Below are 26,435 nucleotides of genomic sequence, written 5' to 3'. Positions count from 1 at the left end.
TGGAGGTCTCTTGGCAAACCAAAACTTGAACAGCTTATTTTACTTTTCACCGCTATGACAGACATAGCCTTACTCCTGATGGTTCTGCAGTTAGTGTTTCTTTGGGGTACTCTCACTCGACCTATCCCCACTATCTTGGAACTAGTCCGCAAGCTGCCGGGCACCTCTCTCTATTCCCCCGCTCTTCTTCTCACCCCTGTCCACTTCTGGGCCCCAACGACTGTCTAGCCTGATGGTTTCCTTAAACCCGTCGAGGTGAGTAGTAGGCTCTGGACATTTAGAAGTTTACCTCAGGGTTCCCTGACAGGCCCTTACTCCATGCCATGTCTTTAGTCCTCGAATCCTTCTTCAGAACTGAATTTTTTCAGGTCCATCTCTCTAACCAAACCCCCTGGCAATCTGTCACTCCTTCTCCTATCTTCCTATCTTATCTAACATCTAATTTAGCTGGCTGATAGGTGGCACTGGCATATTATAGCCCATAATAATGGAGAAACAACAATGATGACTTGTGGCTGAAGTGTCTAATTAATGGCAAAACAGTGAAAGTTAGATGTCAAGTCTTAGGTGCCTGGACATCTGTGGTGCCATATGCATTGGGACTACATTGATAAAACAGAACTACATGGACCTGCCATGACACAGCACAAGCTCAAAAAACATTTTCTGGAAATATATACATTTTATTGGTTTCTTCATAAGATGAGCAGAGTAATAGTTTTCTTACATTCTCCGTTGCCACCTGTTACGTTACTGGTGGATTTCGGTTTTTTTAGTTATTATTCCATAGGGTAGAAGAATACCTAGAATGGATTATATTTTTAGGTGTAACTATTGCCCAGTTTTTAAAAATCTATATATTTTTTTGTTCCCAGAAACCTGGATTCTCCTACAACCGAGAACTTCAGCATCAAAGATCGTTGGATGGGTGGACAAGTTCTTCAGCGTCTTTACAAAGTTATGATGAAGGTTTGGTCATTCGAAGTCCTCCGCCACCGCGTTGCATGTCTCCAGCTTGGAGTGATCGGTCCCAGTCACCATCGCCTCTAAGAATGGAGAATGAGTTGAAGGGCGGCAATCAAATGAAGGCATTGCTTGCTCGTAATATCATTAATGCGGCAAAGCGTAAGAGCACTTCACCTTGGGGAGTTACAAGTCCTCAGTCTCATATTAGCACACCTTGGAGCCCCACTGTACGCAATGGATCCTCTCTACCAGCAACACCAAGAGCCAGAAGATCCCCCACAGGATCTGACATTTCTGTAGAGTCAGAAGATTCTGGAGCCAAATCTCCAGGATTTCGGAGCTATCCGTTCTCACCCAGAGGATGGTATGGAAGCTTGAGGCTGAAGAGAGATAGTCTTCCTTCCAGTTCCCCTTTCCCATACACCCCATAAATTAATCTATCCATGAATTAGTCTGGAAAATATTAGCTCGGCCTACAGAGCACAAAAAAGGTTAAAGAGTCGTACACTGCCAAAAAAATTCCACATTTGACCAATCAGATCGGACTTCACGAGCAAAATCTCAGCAAAAAAAGAACCATTAGTCATTGCCCTGTAAGTGCAATGGTTCTCCTTGTAAAAAAAATGTTGACTTTTACAAAAATTGTAATTTTTTTTATGATTTTTCTTCCAAATTAGCTTTCATTATCTTTTTCGATCTTTTTTTTATGAGAATTTATCTAAATCCAACCAAACGATATGAAGAATGAGTGTGAAAGTGGGTCAGGATTGGGACACGCAAGTAAAATTTTGGAGGTTTTCTTTTTTTTTTTTGTTGATGGATACTTCCAAAGATTACTGACAATTGACCTTGTAATGCCTCCAAATCCTGGCCGAGATGCTATCAGAATTTTGGAGGACGTTTGGTCTAATCTTTGAAGGATAAGATGTGATCAATATTGCGAGGTTGTGATTAATTATGACCTGGAAATTGGACAATATTTTGGATGGAGAAGGGACTGGAGAATCGGAGTTTGACAGTTGCCTTTGCACTGATTAAAACCTCTCAGTATTGTATGCATAGGCTCCTCACTGCACATATATCAATGCACTACTACCATGGATGAGAACTTTCCACCATCTGGAGAGTATACTAGGCTTCAATATATGACAATGGAGAGAGGACAGAGAAAATGTCATTGAGTGGACAATGTTAGAAGAAACGCCAAGGCAGAACATAGCTGGATTTAAGAATGTGATGATACTGGATTTATGGATGTGTAACTATCTCAGGTCAGCCATAAGGGTGAAGCTACATGGCTGATGACACTTTTTTAGACTTTTATCTACAATTTATTGGAATGTTTCCCGAATCACAACTTATAACTTGAGTTGGTGCAAATCGGTTCTCACCACCTGGTCCAGTAATCTGTGGCTGTAGGACAGGAGCCGTGAGGACCTCCAAATACCTTCCAGCATCAGTGGTCTAAGGAAAAGGAAGCTGGTCTACTCCTCCTTCACAGGAGCAGGGTCTACCAGAATGTCTAGTCTCACTTCTCCAACATCAATGGTCTGACTCTGTCATATGTGCGTCACACAACAACAATGATGTCACACCATCAAAGGAAGAGCCTCCGGTGTCACAAGGTCAAAGGCGATTCTCAGTGCTCCTGTTCAGCGCCCAGAAAATATTGTCTGGGCCAATGGGACATACAAATCGATTTACACCAACTCTAGTTATCACTTATCCACAGTCTCTGGATCATTGCAGTCCAACCACTGCGACTCCAACATTTCACTCTAAAATGCACCCCATGTTCCCCATTTGAACTGAATGGTAATCATGCATGCGCAGTCCGGCTCCATAGAAAGTACCGTATTTTACAGATTATAAGACGCACTTTTTTCCCCCCAAAACTGGGGGTAAAATGAGGGGGTGTCTTATAATCTGGATATGGCTTACTTTAGCGGCAGTGGTGGAGCGGGGTCACAGGAGACAGGGTCGGTGATACTGAGGGCTCAGAGGAGGGGGTGTCACTGCAGTGGAGCGGCTCAGAAGGGTCACAGGACAGAGGATCGGTGATGCGGCAGGCACCATTTATCTGACAGCGGGCTGTGGGTTCCATTTAACCTGCGGTTCACGCGATGGACTTCAAGAAAATGGCCGCTCAGGCATCGCGTGCGCAGATTGACGAAATGGACGTTAAGAAAAATGTCTGTGGTGTCCTATCTATGCATGCGCTGCCTTTGCAGCCATTTTCTTGAAGTCAATTTCGTCAACCCCTGTCGATTCAATGGAGCCCGCAGTCCGCCGGCAGATCAATGGCACCTGCACTGGCGACACCCCCAGAACCTCCATCCACTGACCTTCCTGAGCCGTGACACCCTCTCATCCGAGCATTGCCATCCCGCCTCCTGTGACCCTCCTGAGCGGCTCCACCACTGTTGCTACCCACTGGTGAGATATTAGAATTTTTCGTTTTATAAGATATACTAGGATGATAAGACTGACCCTCATTTGAACAGTAAAAACAATTTTCTCCTATTTCCCTCCTCTAAATTTGGGGTGCGTCTTATAATCCAGTGCGTCTTATAAAACGAAAAATTACGGTAAATTGGCCGGATGGAAATTACTAAATGCAGAACTCTGCCAAAGACTTTGAATGGAGCACTACTAATGTATGACTGCTGCTCCGTTCACACAAGGGATACAGGACTTCTGCTCTTCTGATGACTCCCGGAAATCAGACACTTATCCCTATAAATTTGTGGTAAGATGTCATTCTGGGGAACACCCCTTTAAGGTAGAACGCAGCCACATGAGTTCCCATAGATGCTCTCAGTCCTGCCATTGGATCACAACTCTGGGCTTCTAAGGGAAATTCTCAGAGTAGTCTCATGATATGGATGCAACTTCATATAGTCTGACTTGTGACATAGCCCTGGCCCAACTTTATCACCCACCAATGGGAAAAGTATAAATTTGGGAATATCTGAAGCTAAATGGATTACTTAAAGGGAATCCGTCAGCAGGTTTTTGCTATGTAAGCTGAAGACAGCATGCTCCAAGGGTTAACACAGAGAGTTGATGGATGCCTGTCTTGTCACAGTCCGATCTGTTGTTTATTTGCTATGTTTGCTTAAGCAGCAGGACTTATCATTGCTGAGACTGCAAGTGCATGGCAGTTCGGCACAATCTCTATAGAGAGCCTGGTGTGGGTGGGGTCAGCTCTCTCAGCTCTGCTACATGGCTAAATCTAAAAACTCTGATAGTGTCAGAACAGCTGCAGCCAGTAATCTAAGTGATACATCATTGGATTCAGGATCTCTTTGCCTATATCAGAGGCAGCAAAAACCTGCTGACAGATTCTCTTTAAAGGACCACAAATAAAAAATATCACAATTGTTCGAATTGCTTTTTAAAAAAGCACAAGACTTTGCATTCAGCCTAAGTGTATACAAGCTCCTATGATTTGTAGATATTTAGCCCAGGATCGGACCTATGAGGCATCTAACCAATGACTTTTGGCGCAGTGTGAACTTTGTACACTTCTATCATTAATGTAACTATTGATTCTATACACGTATATGGCAACTGGCACTTTAGTTCATGGTTTTTTAACCTTCCTCTATAGATTAATCAAGAAAGACACACAGGAATAGTCGGATGCACCGCACCATTTTGGTCCATGCGGTGTCATAAGGGAGACACTCATTATTGAACCTTGCAGATACAGGCCGCCAGCAGAATGGCCAACATCGCTTTTAACGCTGTCCTATACATTGGACTAATGAAGGAAAGGATCAGATTTAGTATCAAGTTCTGATTTGGGTTCACAATGGATTCAGATCCATGGCACAGATTTGATTTAAGGGTGACCCAACCATCATTAAGTAAAAAGCTCGCAGAGACTTCCAACGATCATCATAAAACTTCACTTTCCATAGGAATGTACGACCACAGATCATTGTGCTTAAAGGGAATCTGACAGCAGGTTTTTCCTATTTAATCTGAGAGCATAATTTAGGTACAGATACCCTGATTCTAGTGATGGGTTACTTACTGGGCTGTGTGCTGCAGTTTCAATACAATCAGTGTTTTATCAGTAGGAGATTATCACTGCAGGACTAGGAGTCACATGCCAGACAGTCCAGCTAATCTGTGTAACCCCGCCCCCACGACTGATTGGCAGCCTGCTGACAATGTACATTGTACACAGGAAGCTGGTAATCAGGGGCTCAGCATTCTGAGCACTGCTAAATCTACAGCAGAGAAAACAGGGATTCTATAAAAACTAAACAAAGAAGCCCAGTAAGTAGTACATCACTGGAAAATATCTAAAAACCTGGTGACAGATTCCCTTTAAAGTGAACTCCCATCTTTTATCATTTCCACCTCTGCAGTCTCAGAGTGACCAGTTCCCTAGGAAGGCACCCGCACCATTGCATGCTCTTTTCTTTAGATCTTGCTCGTGCTGCTATGATGGTTGGATCTGGTCATCTTCATTGCCTCTGCACTTCACTGACTGGACTAGCACTCAATTAGAAGGAACATCAGTAAAAAGCCCGGAGGCAGATGAGCAGCGCAGACCTGAAGAAAAGACGATAAGACGTAGCCTTAGACCCATTTTATAGTGATCGGAGCTTTGTATTCCTGATAGAGAGCTACAAACTCACTGCATGTACATGACTATAAAAAGTAACATTCTGATTACACACTCCACCACTAGAGGGAGCTGAGGAGCTTACTGCTGACATCTCATTATTGAGTTCCATGTATAGAGTGAGTATTGAGCTCCCTCTAGTGGTGGCAAGAGGAGTTGCTAGCAGACATAAAAAAAAACAGATGTCCAACCTTTATAAAAATAATATTGTATGCATAAAATTAGCAAAGGATTTCAAGGGCAGCCACTAATTTTTCATTTGACTCCTCTAGAACTATATAAAAAAGAATAAATCTTTATTTTTATATAGCGCTAACATATTCCGCAGCGCTTTACATGCATCAGGAACACTGTTCCCATTGGGGCTCACAATCTAAATTCCCTATCTGTATGTCGTTGTATATATAGATTATAGATATATCTATATCTATATATATATACATATATCTATATATATATATATATATATATATATATATATATACACATATACAGTGTGTATATATATATATATATATATATAAAAGCTTCTACTTCTAATACTACATGTTAAAAGTCATCCAGAGACCTTCAGCGCTGGAGCCTGATGCCTATTTCCATCATTGACTAATGTCTACTGTGCATAAAATAATGTGTGAATATGCAAATAAAATTGCGGACACCCCATTTAAATGGAATCTGTCACCAGGATTTTGTTCCCCCGAGAGCAACATAATGTAGACACAGAGACCCTGATTCCAGTGATGTGTCACTTACTGGGCTGCTTGCTGTAGTTTTGATAAAATCACAGTTTTATCAGCAGGAGATTATCACTTAAAGACTAGTTAACCTGCTGCTATGTAGTCATGAGCTCTGTGTAACCCCGCCCCTCATCACTGATTGGCAGCTTTCTGCCTATGCACAATGTACACAGAAAGCTGCCAATCAGTGATGAGGGTGGGGTTATACAGAGCCCAGTATTTAGATAACTGGTAGATCTTCATAAAATAAAACAGGGATTTTAATAAAACAGTAGCAAACAGCCTATTAAGTGACAATTTGGTAGAATCAGGGACTCTGTCCCTACATTATGCTGCTGTCTTTGAATGCATCATATGTGACTATTCATGAGTTTTGACTCTGTTCTCAGTGTAGAATCTGCATCCGACTCAAAATTAAATCCATCTTATGTGAACAGAACCCTATAAAATAAGAAAGGAAAATGTATGTCAGTTCCCGGTAATAGATAGCAGATGGTCGCGCCTTGTATTGGGCCTCAAATCAATATATCCTGAGAAAGGTGATGTGATCATCTTATAAAAAAGACCTGAGTGACACTCTGTCAGATGTTTATACTATATGTGTCTATATGGTGCCACCTAGTGGTTGTGTTGTGCATTGCAACATAGAAGGAGCCAACAGTAACCGCTACTGGGGTCCTCAGTGCTGGCGATCACTCATCATTGTTGGCTCTCGGATAGCGACAGCGGCCAATGTTCGGCCCTGATGAAATGTCTTCATTCTATTCTTAGTGTTGTAACCTTTAAAGGCCGAGCCAAGCATCTAAGGCACTTGGTTCAGGGATATTCGGACTCCATTACAGATGTCCACAGAAACATCTATGAGGGTCAACAAGACATCAAAGAGGCCATCTGCTTCTTGGGAAAAAAAACAGTAAAGGGAAAAAAAAAAGCAAAAAAGAAAATACGTATTCAATCCTCAGCCAATCTAATCCACTGCTAGTCTCCAGCTTGAAAAGTTAGCACCCTATGCAATGAGCTGCCATGCTCCCCCTACTGGTGACTGCGCACATAGAGCTGCCATGCTTCCTCTAGTGGTGACTGAGCACATAGAGCTGCCATGCTTCCTCTAGTGGTGACTGAGCACATAGAGCTGCCATGCTTCCTCTAGTGGTGACTGAGCACATAGAGCTGCCATGCTCCCCCTAGTGGTGACTGAGCACATAGAGCTGCCATGCTCCCCCTAGTGGTGACTGAGCACATAGAGCTGCCATGCTCCCCCTAGTGGTGACTGAGCACATAGAGCTGCCATGCTCCCCCTAGTGGTGACTGCGCACATAGAGCTCTCATGCTCCCCCTAGTGGTGACTGAGCACATAGAGCTGCCATGCTCCCCCTAGTGGTGACTGAGCACATAGAGCTGCCCTGCTCCCTCTAGTGGTGACTGAGCACATAGAGCTGCCATGCTCCCCCTAGTGGTGACTGAGCACATAGAGCTGCCATGCTCCCCCTAGTGGTGACTGAGCACATAGAGCTGCCATGCTCCCCCTAGTGGTGACTGCGCACATAGAGCTGCCATGCTCCCCCTAGTGGTGACTGTGCACATAGAGCTGCCATGCTCCCCCTAGTGGTGACTATGCACATAGAGCTCTCATGCTCCCCCTAGTGGTGACTGCGCACATAGAGCTGCCATGCTCCCCCTAGTGGTGACTGCGCACATAGAGCTGCCATGCTCCCCCTAGTGGTGACTGTGCACATAGAGCTGCCATGCTCCCCCTAGTGGTGACTATGCACATAGAGCTCTCATGCTACCCCTAGTGGTGACTGAGCACATAGAGCTGCCATGCTCCCCCTAGTGGTGACTGAGCACATAGAGCTGCCATGCTCCCCCTAGTGGTGACTGCGCACATAGAGCTGCCATGCTCCCCCTAGTGGTGACTATGCACATAAAGCTGCCATGCTCCCCCTAGTGGTGACTGCGCACATAGAGCTGCTATGCTCCCCCTAGTGGTGACTAAGCACATAGAGCTGCCATGCTCCCCCTAGTGGTGACTGTGCACATAGAGCTGCCATGCTCCCTCTAGTGGTGACTGCGCACATAGTGCTGCCATGCTCCCCCTAGTGGTGACTGCGCACATAGAGCTGCCCTGCTCCCCCTAGTGGTGATTGCTCACATAGAGCTGCCATGCTCCCCCTAGTGGTGACTGTGCATATATTTGAAATTCAAAATCAGAAAATAGGGGTACAGATCGTTCTATTTAAAAAAAAAAGGATGCATATTAATTTTTATTTTCCCGCTAGTACTTTAGTTCAATGGAAAACTAAAGAAAATTTGCTCCTGATCAAATTTGATAAAAAATATTTCACATTATACAAACACTTTTCTGTATAATAATAAGTAATTTGAATATTAAAAAAAATTAGGTTAAAAAATAAAGCAAACTATGGCGCCCTCTGCTGGCAGAAAGGGATTTTTTTTTTTACAATGACACTAAACCAAAGAATATTTATATTTGCTGCAGTTTGGCTTCATTCACACGTCCATATTATAGCTCCATATGAAAACCATTTATTTAGTGCTAATATGCCAGAAAAATTAAGAAAAAAAAAAAAAATCACATTTTGGGAAGGTTTTCCTATATTTGCCCAAAAGTGCTTCTCTTCTAGGCCCCTTCACACTTCTTGCTGCCTTTTTGAGTCACCGGATCTCTTAGATCACCAGTTTCTATGGATTGGACATATTTAATTTTAACATTCACAGTTTTTAGTTCTCCTGAAAGATAAGCGGCGCCCGTCGTGACCTGACATTGCTTATCTCACAAAAAAAATAATATTTGGAATCTAATGAGAAAGAAATGTTGGATTTACGGCTAATTTTATGTCTTCTCAGCACCTTAACAATCACATGGGTTACTTTATTCCAAGGGGATGTATTTTCAGAAAATGAACTATCGTTTTATAAGGGTTTTTTTGCTTTTTTTTTTTAATATTGGCAATTTTTTTTATATCAAAATGCAGAAAAAAATAGAAATCTTTGTAGTTTAATGTAATTTTCAAACTGGCCATAGGGACTTTATTTAGACTCTAATTTAATGTTCTTTTTTAGAAGACTTTTCAGGAGTCTCATTATCATCAGAGGCAGGATTACAATGGCAGGAAAAGCCCTGCATATCTCCCTCCCCAAAATAGAAATCTTCGTAGTTTAATGTAATTTTCAAACTGGCCATAGGGAATTTATTTAGACTCTAACTTAATGTTCTTTATAGAAGACTTTTCAGGAGTTTCATTATCATCAGAGGCAGGATTACAATGGCAGAAAAAGCCTTGCATATCTCCTTCCCCCTCCCAAAAATAGAAATCTTCGTAGTTTAATGTAATTTTCAAACTGGCCATAGGGAATTTATTTAGACTCTAACTTAATGTTCTTTATAGAAGACTTTTCAGGAGTTTCATTATCATCAGAGGCAGGATTACAATGGCAGAAAAAGCCTTGCATATCTCCTTCCCCCTCCCAAAAATAGAAATCTTCGTAGTTTAATGTAATTTTCAAACTGGCCATAGGGAATTTATTTAGACTCTAATTTAATATTCTTTTTAGAAGACTTTTCAGGAGTCTCATTATCATCAGAGGCAGGATTACAATGGCAGGAAATGCCCTGCATATCTCCCTCCCTCTCCCCTATCCCTCCCAAAATTAGAAATCTTCGTAGTTTAATGTAATTTTCAAACTGGCCATAGGGAATTTATTTAGACTCTAACTTAATGTTCTTTATAGAAGACTTTTCAGGAGTTTCATTATCATCAGAGGCAGGATTACAATGGCAGAAAAAGCCTTGCATATCTCCTTCCCCCTCCCAAAAATAGAAATCTTCGTAGTTTAATGTAATTTTCAAACTGGCCATAGGGACTTTATTTAGACTCTAATTTAATATTCTTTTTAGAAGACTTTTCAGGAGTCTCATTATCATCAGAGGCAGGATTACAATGGCAGGAAATGCCCTGCATATCTCCCTCCCTCTCCCCTATCCCTCCCAAAATTAGAAATCTTCGTAGTTTAATGTAATTTTCAAACTGGCCATAGGGACTTTATTTAGACTCTAATTTAATGTTCTTTTTAGAAGACTTTTCAGGAGTCTCATTATCATCAGAGGCAGGATTACAATGGCAGGAAAAGCTCTGCATATCTCCCTCTCCCTACCCCATCCCTCCCAAAAATAGAAATCTTCATAGTTTAATGTAATTTTCAAACTGGGCATAGGGGCTTTATTTAGACTGATTTAATGTTCTTTTTAGAAGACTTTTCAGGAGTTTCATTATCATCAGAGGCAGGATTACAATGGCAGGAAATGTTCTGCATATCTCCCTCCCCATCACCCATCCCTCCCAAAAATAGAAATCTTCGTAGTTTAATGAAATTTTCAAACTGGCCATAGAGGCTTTATTTAGACTCTAACTTAATATTCTTTATAGAAGACTTTTCAGGAGTCTCATTATCATCACAGGCAGGATTACAATGGCAGGAATAGCCATGCCCATCTTCCTCCCCCATCCCCCTGGAAATGATCTGTTTATGGCTGGCTGCATGTGGGCGGAGACCCCAAACTGACCAATTAGTGACTTCAACTGGGGTTCAGGTCAAATCCGGGTCCCAAACCGCACTATACAGTATCTAAAGTCCATCTGATTCTGACAGTCAGCAACAACACGAACTACGCAGGAAACACAAAGATACGTTTTCCCCTATTGCCATAACTCCGAGGTCACTTCCCCTATCTAAAGTCAAGCTGAACCCACCAAACCGAACTTCCATGGGTTCTCTCATCTCTATTGGTAACACCTCTATACACAGCTGATAACTCAGAATCCACCAATCACAATAGGCAATCTCACAGCTCCCTTCTCACTAACCTTTGCACACGCTCATTAGCTGCATCAATATATCTTGCTGCTAATATGCATGTGCATTTCCTGAATTAACAGGAAATTTGAGTCTAGAATAGCCCCAGTGGCCAGTGTAAGAATTGCAGTCTTTGTTTTTTTATTTTTTGTGATCTAAAAAATATAATAAAAACATTTTTAACATAAGAAACCTGATTTAGAGTGAAGGTCATTTTCTGATAATACATTACCTTTAAAGCGTTGTTGAGCGAGCACATCGGGCCACTAGGCAAGCACAACAGGCTGTATGCATCAATCTGCCGGATGGCCCTGCAGTTTATTCTTGTGCCTTCCTCCGGAGGGCTCACCTGGTATATGTCCTTCGATGCGATGTATGTGCTTGCATTGTTTACCGTGTATAGCCAGCTTCTGAATAAACATTATTTCATGCTTTACCGCTTGTATGTTCTTTGTGTTCCGGTCACCGTTCCTCCAAACAAGCATCCATCACTAAGGCACAGAAATGTGGCTCAGCGGGGAACCTGCCATCCATTCTGAAGGCTTGACAAGCATTGTAACAAGGGCACAAATTCCCACATGTATGGGACAGGAAAAAAATGAGACGTCCATCACATCCAGATCTGCTGCCGTACAGTCATTACACACATAGGCTTTATGATACGTGCGTTGCGATATAAAGAATAAAGAGGCAAAAAGAGATAAAAAATATTTACATTTCTGATTGCTGAATGATTCATTTCTTAAAGGGTTTGTCCAATAAACTAGATTTATCACTAGAAGAGGTGGGACTGCTACTCTGAAGAACGAAGGTGCGATTGGAGCAGTTGTGCACATGCGTGACCCCTGCTCTACTCCCTATCTATCAGTGCTGTGATGAGTAGTAGTCAAGGTGTGGAACACCCACCGCCTCCCCGAGGGGGCACACTTTGGAAAAAAAACAAACATTGCTGAATGCCCAATATTCTCTTGCGGCACAAGCATTTAGCAGATTGATGGCACTGACACCACTCACCCTTCGTTCTGTCCGCACCCCAGCTGCACTCATGTGTATATATAAATACAGTGTATTTGAGCCATGTGCCGCCCAGGATTAGAGCAAAGGAACAATAATCATCTCTCTTCCCGCCAGGAACTCCAGCAGGAGTAAGTATTGGGCCCTCTTCTTTTTAACAAAGTTATCAAAGGAATGGTACTCTACACAGCATAGTGGCCACACATCGATGTAAACCTCATAAAGAAGGCTTTTTTCAAATATCTTGTTTAGTTATTTTCAGCCTCTCTGCAGCTCTATTTCGGTCTGCTCATCCCCATCACGTGACCCCCGGGCTCTGTTACCGCAGAGATCCAGTTGAGCTGACATCACCGAGGTGGGCCCCAGTGTCCCTGGGCTCTGGGCAGAGTTTCCTCTCACACACACTAGCCCTATGTATATTGCCCCACACACACTACCCCTCTGTATACTATCCCCCCCACACACACACTGCCCCTTTATATAATATCCTCGTTCTATATATATGTCCCCTCCCTGGGACGCTCCTGGAATATATGTCCCCACCCTGGTATATATGGGTCATCCTGGGGGCCTCCTGGTATATATATCCCCCTCCTGGGTAGGGTACATTCTGGTATATATGTCCTCATCCTGATTTCTGCCCCCTTCCTGGTGTAACTGTCCTCCTCCTAGTATATATGGCCAATCCTAGGGGCTGCCCGGTATATATAGATATATATCCCCCTCCTGGGCACATTCTGGTATATATGTCCCTATCCTGGTTTCTGTCCCCTTCTTGGTATATATGTTCCCTTCCTGAGTTCTACTTGGTATATTTGCGTGACGCAAAGAGAAAAAAAAATGTACTCACCCCCCTTTTCCACGTCGCGGGGCATCCTCTCTGAGCCGTAATGCATTTTAGCTGGATGTGCACCTTCCGACGTACATCCAGCTGAAGCAAGGCAGGGGCTGGGGTTGGCGGGCCCCCCACCACCCCTGGCGATCGTCCCGCTCTTGTCTTCGGATCATAGAGTGGTTACCTGTCCCCACCAGCTGCCGCCGCGTCCTCACCACCTTTGCAGCTCTGCTTTCCTGCAGCAGAGTGATGAGGTTGCAGAGTAATGACTTCATCACGCTGCTGCACGCTGGGCTGCGGCATCATGCTGGCGCCCTTCTCTACCCCCCACATATTACTGGGGTAAGTGGGGGACATATTACTGGGGCATATGGAGGGCATTATATTGACATTTTATAGGGGCATGTCGGGGAAATTATACTGGGGCGTAAGGGAAACATCATACCTATAACCTGGGAGGAACATTATACTGTGGCTTGTGAGGGACAGTATAATGGGGCTGTGAGGGACATTACTGTGGTGACCATACTGTGTAGGGCACTGTGGGGTGCATTATACTGTATAGGGGGCTGTGGTGACATTATATTTTATATTGGGGGCTGTTGTGCATAGGGAGCCATTGTGAGGAGGGGTACATTTTGGAGAGGACACCATGGTGGGCAGTATGAGGGAATAGTGTGAAGATTGGTCACAGAACAGATATGGAAAAAGGCAGCATGAAATAGGGTGGAGATAGCGAGTGTAAGGGAAAACAGTGGAGAGCGTACAGCTATGGTATAGGGCCTATACTATATTGTTATGATCCGGAACCATGGAAGACCACCACAAATTATTGGCAAAAGGTGACAAGAGCATTGGCAACTAATCTGGCCGCCATCCCCTTACTAACCATCACAACTAGAAGTAGCCGACGGGTGAACTAACATCCTGTGCACCGCGAACCCAGCCGGAGAACTAGCTATCCTAAAGGTAGGAAAGATGAATAACTCTCTGCCTCAGAAAATAGACAAGAATAGCTAGCCCCCCACATTCAAAGACTGCGGTGATATAGGAAAAACACAATACACAGGTAGATGACAGGATTAGCAAAAGGTGAGGCCCCCGCTGACTAAAATAGGAAAGGACAGCAAAGAGACTGATGATGGCCAGAGAAAAACCCTGCAAAATACCAACTTCCTGATAGTACAAAAAGGCCCTCAGATCGCAGATCTGAACTCCGTCCTATACCAGGTGCCCTTGTCATACCAATGAACAGAAAACAAGAATCATAACAAAGTCAACAAGCCACAAACACATGGACCCAAAGGAGCTATATTCCACACAGAACTGCAGGGAGTTCCTCAACAATCCACTGAGGGGGAAAATCCCTGCAAGCAAATAAACTGAAACCAACCACAGCAAATGACAAACCCAGATAAAAAAAAGAACCAGACAATAAATAAAGAGCAAGCACTTATCTGGGGAAGATGTGGTGTAGAGCAGGATTAAGCAGGCTGGAGATACAAAGAACAACTGACATCCGGCAACAGCCTGCAATCAGACCAGGATTTAAATAAGCAGAGAGTTAGCAAAGGAAACACCCATTGCACAACACACCTGGTCCAAGTCCAAACCATTCCTGGCCACCAGAGGGAGCCTCCCAGCAGCCAAAACATAACTAACTTTCACAACACTATATACTATAGGCTGTGGTTCATAAGGGTGGATATTGTGGCAGTTATAGCTGATAATGGTGGACAGAGTGGTGGTTATAGCATATTAAGACAGACAGTGTAGAGGCCATATACCATAAGAGGCTTATTTAGGTCATATTATGGACAGATATTTTTATGCAGAGGACATTTTAATGATACTCTCATTTTTAAGGGCACTGTGTGGTGCAAAAGATGGGAAGTCTGCAGAAATGAGCTATGAATGTAAAAATTCATCATTATAGCATAAGATGGAGACAGAAAGAGAACTACTCCAATCAGAAAATATGTCACCTATAATGTAGCCGGATGTATTCATGTACTGATTATGGTTTTGGTGATGCTTTTATGTACTAATGGTATTTCTGGTGCCATATTCATGTACTGATGGTGGTTCTAGTTATCAATTTATTGACAGATGTTGGTTCTCCTGCCGTATTTATTTACTATTGATGGCTCTACGTTTTATATTTATGTAATGATGATGGTCCTAATGATCAATACAGAACCAGAATTATCATTATTACATAAATATATCACCATCAGTAGAACATGAATACAGTAATTGTTTCCAACCCTAGCCAGGGCGGCTCGGGGCGTTGGTTGTGAATCCATCAGAGCAGATACTTATGATGAGTTGATCTTTTGCTTCTTTCCTTTTATACATGAATACCGCACCCGAATATCTATCACTACATGAATAAACTGACGAGCAAAAGGGTAACAATATTTTGAACCTTTGACTTTGAGATGCCATATCTCACTATCCTCTACAGCTTTTATTGTGAAACTACCCTAATTTTATAGACAATTATCTTGGCTATCTCATACATAAATTTGACTTGCAACTATTTAGCATATGATTAGTTATGCAGATTCTTGTCATGTCACTGCATTGTTACTGTTTTGCTCCTAAAAATCTAAATTAAAAAATTCTTAGTATTTTGTAAATCCACTTTGGCTTTCAACACTGGCAGAACCATTATGGGCTCTCGATGAGATTCAAGCATGTCTCATCCAACATCGATCCCAAGTCTCTTCTATACGTTCCCAATTTTGGTGTATACGCGTTGCCTCTATTGGGGATGTATACAGCTTTTTCTTCAACTCTACCGACAAGTGTTAGATTGGGTTGAGGTCTGGGGACTGTGGGGACAATCCAGCACCTGTACTTCATTTTCATTGAACCATTTATTCGCCCATTTCAGTGTATGGTTCACATAGTTTTCTTGCTTGAACACTATGTAGTTTTTTTCATACCCATGGTACTCGAGTGTATGAAGTAACTCGTCTTGTAGAATACTCACATATAGCTCAGCATTGAGAACACCATGAATTCTGGTCAAGTATCCAACACCTTTGGCTGTGAAACACACCCATATCATCATGCTTCCTCCACCGAACTTGACAGTTCCTTTAATTTCTCAGTGTTAGCCCCTTTTTCCCTTGTTTCTTCCAGATTCATTTGCAACCATCAGAGTCCAGTCTATTGACTTGCATCTCATTGCTCCAAATCACTTGTTTCCAATCTTCTACTCTCCACTTTTTGCAAACTGGAGCTGACACTTCTCCTGACGATATTGAAGTCAAGGCTTCTTGACCTTTTTTCGAGCCACAGACTTGAGTATTGTGCATCAGAAGGTGCTTGCATGGACGTCTGTGATCTCACTATTATGAAGCATACGAGCCACCTCCACTGTCGGGTTTCTCACGCAAGACCTGAGAGGCCTTCTGATGAGTTGATTTGTTGGCTCTGATATTTTCTCGGGACGTCTCTCTTGGCTTTTGAATGGATGGATGGACTTCATTTCGTATTCTCCATCTTTCATGGCCTCACATGATACAGTTTGTCAATTTTCTTGGTTTGAGAGACCACTATCGATGAGCTGGATGATGCTGTTTTTTTTTTCTTGGGAAATATTCTTCATGGCTGCTTCTTGATCCAATTCAATGACCTTTCACTTGTAAATCAACTGAGCTATTAGGGAATATGAGAACAGGTTGTATTTTGTAGTATACAAGAAGAAAAAATGTTTTTAAACGCCAGAAGCAAAACAGTAGCAATGCAGTGACATGACAGGAATCTGTATAACTAATCATATGCTAAATAGTTGCAAGTCAAATTTATCAAAGCTGTAGTGGATGGTGAGGTATGGAGCCTGAAAGTCTAAAGTTCAAAATATTGTTACCCTTATGCTTGTCAGTGTATATTAGTTTCTATGAATGTCCTTGGAGCTAACATTTAAAACATAGGATGTCAGGGATGAATATCGCTATTGTGGCGCCCTGGACTAGCCAGGTCGTCACAGGTAACACACACACACCCCCACCCCCACTAGACCGCAACATTAGCCAAACACAAAATCCTTGTTGCCTCCCTCCAGGGTCTGATGTCCACACCAGGTAGGGCGGTGCAAGCGGTTGGCCCCACCCACCGAGGAGTTTACAGGCCTGGGGGCGGGAAAAGGAGCAGTTTAGTCCAGGAGGTTGAAGTGAGAGGAGTAAAGTGGAGAGTGTCTGGGTTTGTGGCCCAGGCACTGACAACAAGGTTGGCAGACGGTGGTGGCCGTCTGCAGGAGTGGTGAATCAACGCAGAATCGTAGGACCGGGGTCGGGCGTTGGCCCGCCGGTACCGACCGGGGAGCGAAGTGAAGCCAGCACACACAGGCAGGGCCATCGGACCTCGACTAGGCTTGGAGTCGCCGTCAGCAGTCAAATCCGAGTGTGACAGGAACCCCTGGGGTTTCCTAACAGCCAAAGACCCGTTAGAGGGCAACCGTCCGCACCGTGAGGGTATACAGCTACCGCCTAAGGCTAGAGACCCCAGGGCCAGCGCCTGCGGGAAAACGGGCTCCTCCGGCAGCCATACACCGGGGAGAGGACTACCATTGGGGACCCATTGTAGTCAAACAGTACACAAAGGTGCAGGGAAAGACAGCCGCCATCACCTGTCCGGGGAGAGACACTGCAGCCGGCTGCGGGACCCGTCCATCCAGCAGTTTGGTTTACCGAGGACTTTGTGCATCTCTTACTGAGTGAGTACACCCGTGCCATCCGGCACCGCGCCGCGCTGTCCCTGCAACCCTGCACCTCACCAACCCAGCCTCCCCGTCACATCACCGGGCCCCGGGACCACCGACCCCCACCCACGGAGGAGAAAAACAACATCCCAGCTGCTCCCTACCATTGCTCCTGGGATCCCCGTCACCAGCAGCGGTGGTGCCCATCTTCACCACAATCCGTGGGTGGCGTCACGGACTAAATCCCCCAAACCAACCACCCTTTTCACTCACGGGCGAGGAACGCCGCTTGAGTCCCCAGATCCGGCCCACCGCTCGAGCCACCGAGCAGCAGCCGCAGCAGCGCCGGACCCGAGCGTTAGCGAGCGCAGCAGTGGCGTCCTCCCCGCCCGCGACACTATTTATCCTTTATATTGTGCAAATGGTCATTTAAAAAAGAATGATTGATTCTATACCCAAACTTTGAAATTGCACCCCCTATTGAGCCTCACCCCTAAAGTATACTAGTGGAAGTGGTTGTCAGAGCTTGTTACCTGACAACCCCCCCCCCTCCGTGGAGGGGATGTTAGGGATCTTATTACATTACTATTAGTGATGAGCGAGTATGCTTGTTACTACTCGGTACTCGCACGAGTATCACTGTACTCGGGCTACTCGGCGGGGACCGAGTAATCTCGCGATACTCATGCTGTACTCGTGGTCTTCATCCCAGCATGTTGGCGCTCTTTTGAGAGCCAGCCCTCATGCAGGGATTGGCTGGCAGACCACTGCAATGCCACAGCCCTGTTAGTTGTGGAATTGCAGTGATTGGCCGGCCCGCACAGCGTGACCGAGCCTTTATACCGGCGGGCGCGCTGTGCTCTGCTCACAGCCATCCAGACAGTCAGTGCAGGGAGAGTGTCGCTGCTTCAGGGAAAGGTTTGCGGCCCTTTATAGCTATTTCCGTAGCAGGGCTGCAAACAGTGTGACCAAAAGTCCTTCTCAGGAATATTCTAGTTGTATACAGGCAGGCAGGGTATAGCCAGGTCGGAGTACAGGAGCAGAGTCCTTCTCAAGACTATTGTAGCTGTATACAGGCAGGGTATAGCCAGGTCGGAATACAGGCTAGTGACCAGAAGAGTACTTGTCAGGACTATTGTAGCAGTATACAGGCAGGCAGGCAGGCAGGGTATATATAGCCATTCCTAGTGGTGACCGTATACCAGCCTTCATCATATCTGGGGCTGGTGTACACAGTCTAAAACAGTCCAGATAGTGTCAGACTTCTCAGTAATTTTTGCTCCTAAAAACCTGTTAGGTTCTTAGTGCGTCCGTGCTTGCATTTAAAAACCGCACGTGTGTGCCTGTCGGTGGCAGCGTACAGGTGCACGATTTGCACAAACTTGGATATAACGCACAAGTCTAGTGAATACACGTCAGCACAGCATTGCAAAATGCGCAAGGGCGTTGGCAAGGAACAAGGAAGTGGACGTGATGGTGGTGCAGGCAGAGGCCGAGGTCGTGGGCAAGCTCTAATTTCGCCACAACAAAGGGCCACATCTAGTCGCTCGCACGTCCTGTCCCAAATTCTTGGGGACCGCAGCAGTACACCGCTCTTGAACCAAGACCAGTGTCAACAGGTTGTTAGTTGGATAGCGGATAATGCTTCCAGTCAGATTGGCACCACCACAAACACTCTGTCTTCCACACGGTCAAGTGTCAGTAGCCGTGATACTGCACCGCACATTTCTGAACCTGATCCTCCTTCCTACCACCAGGCTGAGTACACGTCCTCCTCGGACATTACTGATCCCACACTTGGACACTCGGAAGAGCTGTTCACGTTTCAATTCGCACATTCTGGCCTCTCGCCAGCTCATGTTGAAGTGGGTCATGAGGAGATCGTATGTACAGATGCCCAAATATTTGAGCAGCCACGTTCTCACGAAGTTGGCAACGTGTCTCAACAAGGGGTGGACGATGATGAGACACAATTGTCAGGAAGTCAGGAGGAGGAGCAGGGTGCGGAAGAGGAAGACGACGTGGTGGATGATCCAGTAACTGACCCAACCTGGCAGGAGGATATGCAGAGCGAGGACAGCAGTGCACAGGGGGAGGGAGGCGTAGCATCCCAACAGGCAGTAAGAAGCAGGGTGGTGGCTCCAGGCAGAAGTCAGGCAACCGTTCCCCGGAACAACAACACGACACAAGGTGCCTGTACAAATGTTAGGTCTTCCCGAGTCTGGCAGTTTTTTAAGTTGGCTCCAGATGATTCTAAAAAGGCCATTTGCAACACCTGCCGTGCCAGCATCAGCAGGGGTACCAAAACTAGCAGCCTGACCACCACCAGCATGATCAGGCACATGTCAGAGCCAAGCACCCGACTTTGTGGGAAGTACAACAGAGTCGAGGAGCAGTGCTTGCTGATGTCACTGCTACGTCTTCGCTGGTTGTGCATGCGAGCCAATCCCCTGTCCATGCTGCCTGCGAACAAGCCTCCTCCGATCCTGCACCTGCAGTTGCCTACGCAGAAATAACACCATCATCAAGCACGTCCTTGTCCCAGCGCAGCGTTCAGTTATCCATTCAGCAAACCTTTGAACGCAGGCGCAAATACACTGCCAACGCCCCACATGCCACAGTTCTAAATGCTAACATTTCGCGACTGCTTGCGCTGGAAATGTTGCCTTTTAGGCTGGTGGAGACAGAAGCATTCCGCGACCTGATGGCGGCAGCTGTCCCACGTTACTCGGTCCCCAGCCGCCATTATTTCTCCCGGTGTGCCGTCCCCGCGTTGCATAACCACGTGTCACAAAACATCACACGTGCCCTGAACAACGCTGTTTCAGCCAAAGTCCACCTAACCACAGACACGTGGACAAGTGCTTGTGGGCAAGGCCGCTACATCTCGTTGACGGCACACTGGGTTAATATTGTGGAAGCTGGGACCCAGTCTGAGCGAGGGACGGAACACGTCCTTCCCACACCAAGGTTTGCAGGCCCTACCTCAGTCAGGGTTTCACCCACACTCTACAGCTCCGGAATGTCATGCTCTTCAGCCTCCTCCTCCTCCTGCGCATCCTCATCCACTTTACCCTCCACACCAGTCCCAAGCTGGAAGCACTGCAGCACTGCCTCGGCGAAGCGGCAACAGGCTGTGCTGAAGCTAATCTGCATAGGTGACAAACCCCACAATGCAGAAGAGGTGTGGACAGCTCTGAAACAGCAGGCAGATCACTGGCTCACACCTCTGAACCTAAAGCCAGGAAAGGTCGTGTGTGACAATGGCCGGAACCTGGTGGCGGCTTTGAGGCGAGGCCAGCTGACACATGTTCCATGCGTGGCCCATGTGCTCAACCTCGTGGTTCAGCGGTTTCTAAAGTCATACCCAGAGCTGTCTGATCTGCTGGTAAAAGTTCGCCGCCTGTCTGCACATTTTCGAAAGTCACCTACTGCTTCAGCCGGCCTTGCCGGCTTTCAGCGCCGTTTGCATCTTCCGGCTCACAGACTGGTGTGTGATGTCCTCACGCGTTGGAATTCAACTCTGCACATGTTGGTCAGGATATGTGAGCAGAAGAGGGCAGTTGTTGAGTACCTGCATCACCTAAGCCGTCGGGAAATGGGTCAAACTCCACACATAACACCTGAGGAGTGGAGATGGATGTCCGACCTATGTACCATCCTCCAAAACTTTGAGGACTCCACCAAGATGGTGAGCGGTGATGACGCCATTATTAGCGACACCATACCGCTTCTCTGCCTTCTAAAACGGTCTCTGCTCAAAAACAAACATGATGCATTGCAGGCGGAGCGCGATGAGTTGCAGCAAGAAACAGTAGTGGGTGTGGGTGATAACACACAGCCCAGCCTCGTCTCATCACAACGTGCAGTGGAGGACTATGACGAGGAGGAGGATGAAGACATGGAGCAACTCTCCGGCCAAATTGAGGATATGACATGCACACCAGTCATATCCTCGGTTCAGCGTGGCTGGCCAGAGGACAGGGTAGATGAGGAGGAGGAGGAGGAGGAGGACAGCATGTTCAGTCATCGTGTTGGTCAGGATACTGAAGTACTGGCTGTTAAGAGTCTGGCGCACATGGCTGACTTTATGGTAAGCTGCCTGTCTCGTGAGCCTCGCGTTAAGAACATCTTGGCCGACAATCATTACTGGTTGGTAACACTGTTAGACCCACGCTACAAGGAGAACTTTATGTCTCTTATTCCCGAGGCGGAGAGGTCAACCAAAATGCAGCAGTTCCGGAAGGCCATAGTCACGGAAGTAGGCAAAGCATTCCCCTCACAAAACGCTAGCGGCATAGGTCAGGAATCAGTGGACAACCAAGGCGTACAGCCGAGAGAGGCACAAGTCCAATCCGCCAGAGGTAGGGGGAACAGTCTTTAAGATGTGGGACAGTTTTCTCAGCCCCTCACGTACCACAGCCCCTGAGGTGCGGGGTAGTGCCACAAGAAATCCTAAGTTTGCCCAGATGCTCAAGGAGTACCTTGCAGATCGAACAACTGTACTCCGACATTCCTCTGTGCCTTACAATTATTGGGTATCCAAGGTGGACACGTGGCATGAATTGGCTCTCTACGCCTTGGAAGTCCTGGCCTGCCCTGCCGCTAGCGTTTTGTCAGAGCGTGTTTTTAGTACCGCAGGTGGAATCATTACAGATAAACGCACCCGCCTGTCAACTGAAAATGCTGACAGGCTGACTCTGATCAAGATGAACAAGGGTTGGATTGGGCCACACTTCACCACACCACCAGCAAATGAGAGCGGAATTTAAAGTTTGTAACAGGAATTTGCCATGTACCTCCACTCACCCATGGGTACACACTTCTGGACTTTGGATAATCGCTGGACTGCTCCTCCTTCTCCTCATGCGCCACCATGATGACCATTACAATAGTTAGGCCTTTGTTTCAGGTATACCCCCAGTGGTAAATTTTTTCGCCCATTCTTTGCAGAATGGACATTACAACGACAGGAGACCCGCTCCTTTGCAATGGGAACAATGTTTTGAGGCCCTCATGCACGTCTCTATCCAGGGACAACGTGGAGCCTCCCAATTTTTGGCTGCCCTGCCTAAGGGCTATACTACAATAGACCCACTTCCTTACAATGGGCACTTCAGGTTTACAGGCCCTCATGCACGTCTGTATGCAGGGGCATTGGTGAACCTCACAATTTTGGACTGCCCTGGCAAAGGAAAATACTACAAAGACTCACTTCCTCAAAATGGGCACATTAGACTCAGAGGCCTTTATGTACGTCTCTTCTCAGGGACATCGGAGTGCCACACAATGTTTTACGTAAAATCTTTCATGTATTAATCTCAAAAAGTAACATACACCAGCTCTATCTCACTATTGGTTATGTGCCCTTAACATTTCCGCCATGAAAATTCATTTTGGTGTCATTTTGGAAGGTTTTCTGGTGAGTCCGTAAAAATGGCGTAAAACGCGGACAAAATTGTTCACAGCTGTGACTTTTGAGTGATAAATGCTTCAAGGGGTCTTCCCCATGCTGTTGCCATGTCATTTGAGCACTCTTCTGAGACTTTTGTGACATTTTTAGGGTTTCTACATGCTGCCGGGGGTCATTTCACAAAAATACTCGGGTCTCCCATAGGATAACATTGGGCTCGGTGCTCGGGCCGAGTACACGAGTATCTTGGGATGCTCGGCCCGAGCCTCGAGCAGCCGAGCTTTTTAGTACTCGCTCATCACTAGAGTACACGTTACCCCCTTGCACCCGACGGGTTCCCCACGCCTTCCATCACCGGACCCAGGGAAACCACTCCCCTGCCCACGGAGGGGGTAACAACTTAAGCTGCCATACACCAGCATCCCCGGGCTCCTCAAACCGGCAGCGGTGGTCCCTCATGTTACCACACACCATGGGTGGCATCACAAACATTATCCCAAAAACACCAACTAATCCCCCCTTTTATTTCCGAGGGTGCCGCGCGACGCCGTCTCGGATCCGGAGACCCCTTGAGCCACTGCGGATCCGGGTCCGAGCAGCCCGTCGGCTGTCGCGGGGGCGGCACACATGCATGACCATTATTTGCAATAAAGTCACATTTGATGTCTCTCATTTCCACCACTATCGCCACATATTCTGGCACAAACTCCTCATTCTACTGTCACCACAATGTGTGACTGCGGTGTGACATGGTATCAGTACTCCTTCTAGTGCCCCACATAATAATGGTAAACCACTGTGCGCCTTATGTAGTAAAATTCCCCCTTTCTGTCCTTTGTATGGTAAACTTGCCCCCAGAAAACATTAATACTCTTTGAGAGTAGTCTAAAAAGTAATAGCGCTCCATTTTGCTTTCCCCAGAAAATAATAATGCCCCCTATATGGTAATTTGAAGGTTACAATACTGAGTTACCCGGTAATGTTAAAATGCTTCCAAAGTGCCCACTTAACTTTTAGTAATATTGTTCCATGAGTGTTCCTAAAGTTTTCTGATGCTCCCACAATCCCCATACACAGTATGATGTCCCCACAGTCTCCCATACATAGTATGATGTCCCCACAGCCTCTCAAACACAGTATGATGTCCCCATAGTCTCCCATACACAGCATGATGTCCCCACAGCCTCCCATACACAGCATGATGTCCCCACAGCCTCTCATACACAGCATGATGTCCCCACAGTCTCCCTTACACAGTATGATGTCCCCACAGTCCCCCATACACAGTATGATGTCCCCACAGCCTCTCATACACAGTATGATGTCCCCACAGCCTCTCATACACAGTATGATGTCCCCACAGCCTCACATAAGCAGTATGATGTCCCCACAGCCTCCCATACACAGTATGATGTCCCCACAGCCTCCCATACACAGTATGATATCCCCACAGATCCCCATACACAGTATGATGTCCCCACAGCCTCTCATACACAGTATGATGTCCCCACAGTCTCCCATACACAGTATGATATCCCCACAGCCTCTCATACACACCATGATGTCCCCACAGCCCCCAAACACAGTATGCTGTCCCCACAGCCTCTCATACACAGTATGATATCCTCAGAGACTCTCATACACAGCATGATGTCCCCACAGCCTCCCATACACAGTATGATGTCCCCACAGCCTCTCATACACAGTATGATGTCCCCACAGCCTTTCAAACACAGTATGCTGTCCCCACAGCCTCTCAAACACAGTATGATGTCCCCATAGTCTCCCATACACAGCATGATGTCCCCACAGCCTCTCATACACAGCATGATGTCCCCACAGCCTCCCATACACAGTATGATGTTCCCACAGCATCTCATACACAGTATGATGTCCCCACAGCCTCTCATACGCAGTATGATGTCCCCACAGCCTCACATAAGCAGTATGATGTCCCCACAGCCTCCCATACACAGTATGATGTCCCCACAGCCTCCCATACACTGTATGATATCCCCACAGACCCCCATACACTGTATGATATCCCCACAGACCCCCATACACAGTATGATATCCCCACAGACCCCCATACACAGTATGATGTCCCCACAGCCTCTCATACACAGTATGATGTCCCCACAGTCTCCCATACACAGTATGATATCCCCACAGCCTCTCATACACACCATGATGTCCCCACAGCCTCCCATACACAGTATGATGTCCCCACAGCCTCTCATACACAGCATGATGTCCCTACAGCCTCTCATACACAGTATGATGTCCCCACAGCCCCCAAACACACTATGATGTCCCCACAGCCCCCAAACACAGTATGATGTCCCCACAGCCTCACATAAACAGTATGATGTCCCCACAGCCTCCCATACACAGTATGATGTCCCCACAGCCTCCCATACACAGTATGATGTCCCCACAGCCTCCCATACACAGTATGATATCCCCACATACCCCCATACACAGTATGATGTCCCCACAGCCTCTCATACACAGTATGATGTCCCCACAGCCTCCCACACACAGTATGATATCCCCACAGACCCCCATACACAGTATGATGTCCCCACAGCCTCCCACACCCAATATGATGTACCCAAACATGCCAACACAAGTGGCTGCTCTGGGTGGTGCCACTTTGCAAGTAGGCATAGGTTGAAGTTTGCCCTCTGCCCCCACAGTAACTTCGAGCTTTTGGCACTATTATGGGGTGATTATCCTATTTATACTGCACGATTACGATTATTGTGAAACTAGTGTTCCTAGCGACGCTCATTCACAATAACTGTGAGCTCTAGTAGATGTTCTTTTAGGTGCTTTGTTCGTACCAAGATAAAGATACTGGAGGATTTTATAGATATACAGAATTTCGTCATTAATTTGTCCCACCGAATGATGCTGTGGTGAACCTGTCTAGCACAATCCGTGGTAAAGGGTAATCTATGATTACAATAAACATGTTAGATTCACCTGGGACACTGAGGATCATTTTTGGCTAATTGCTTTTTGGGTTGGTTGTTCCAGGTTGGGGAGAGGGAGACAAGACATAACTTGTGGAGACAACAAGCAATTTTATAGGCAAAAGCTTCTCAACAGAAAGGTACACAAACGAGTTCATAATAAAAAGAAACATGTCACACAATGTTCTACGTCGTATATAACATGTTTTGGTGTATTAAGTGTACTAAGTAGAAGGTATGAGCTGGAGTTGCAAGTGTGCA

General features: G+C 45.9%; 1 protein-coding gene across 2 annotated transcripts in view; it reads left to right on the top strand.

Annotated features, from left to right (window-relative positions):
* The window catches only part of SYNPO (synaptopodin), a 154,027-nt gene extending 142,368 nt beyond the window's left edge, over positions 1–11,659 (top strand). For both annotated transcript variants that reach the window (XM_075344345.1, XM_075344346.1), the window contains one exon: positions 876–11,659. In XM_075344345.1, coding sequence (XP_075200460.1) covers positions 876–1,397 — 522 coding nt within the window. In that variant the 3' untranslated portion in view covers positions 1,398–11,659. The remainder of the gene's footprint in view (positions 1–875) is intronic.
* The last annotated feature ends 14,776 nt before the right edge of the window (positions 11,660–26,435 follow it).

This window comes from Anomaloglossus baeobatrachus, chromosome 4 (genome assembly GCF_048569485.1).
Source record: "Anomaloglossus baeobatrachus isolate aAnoBae1 chromosome 4, aAnoBae1.hap1, whole genome shotgun sequence".
Lineage (NCBI taxonomy): Eukaryota > Metazoa > Chordata > Amphibia > Anura > Aromobatidae > Anomaloglossus > Anomaloglossus baeobatrachus.
This window is presented reverse-complemented; position numbering and strand designations above follow the sequence as displayed.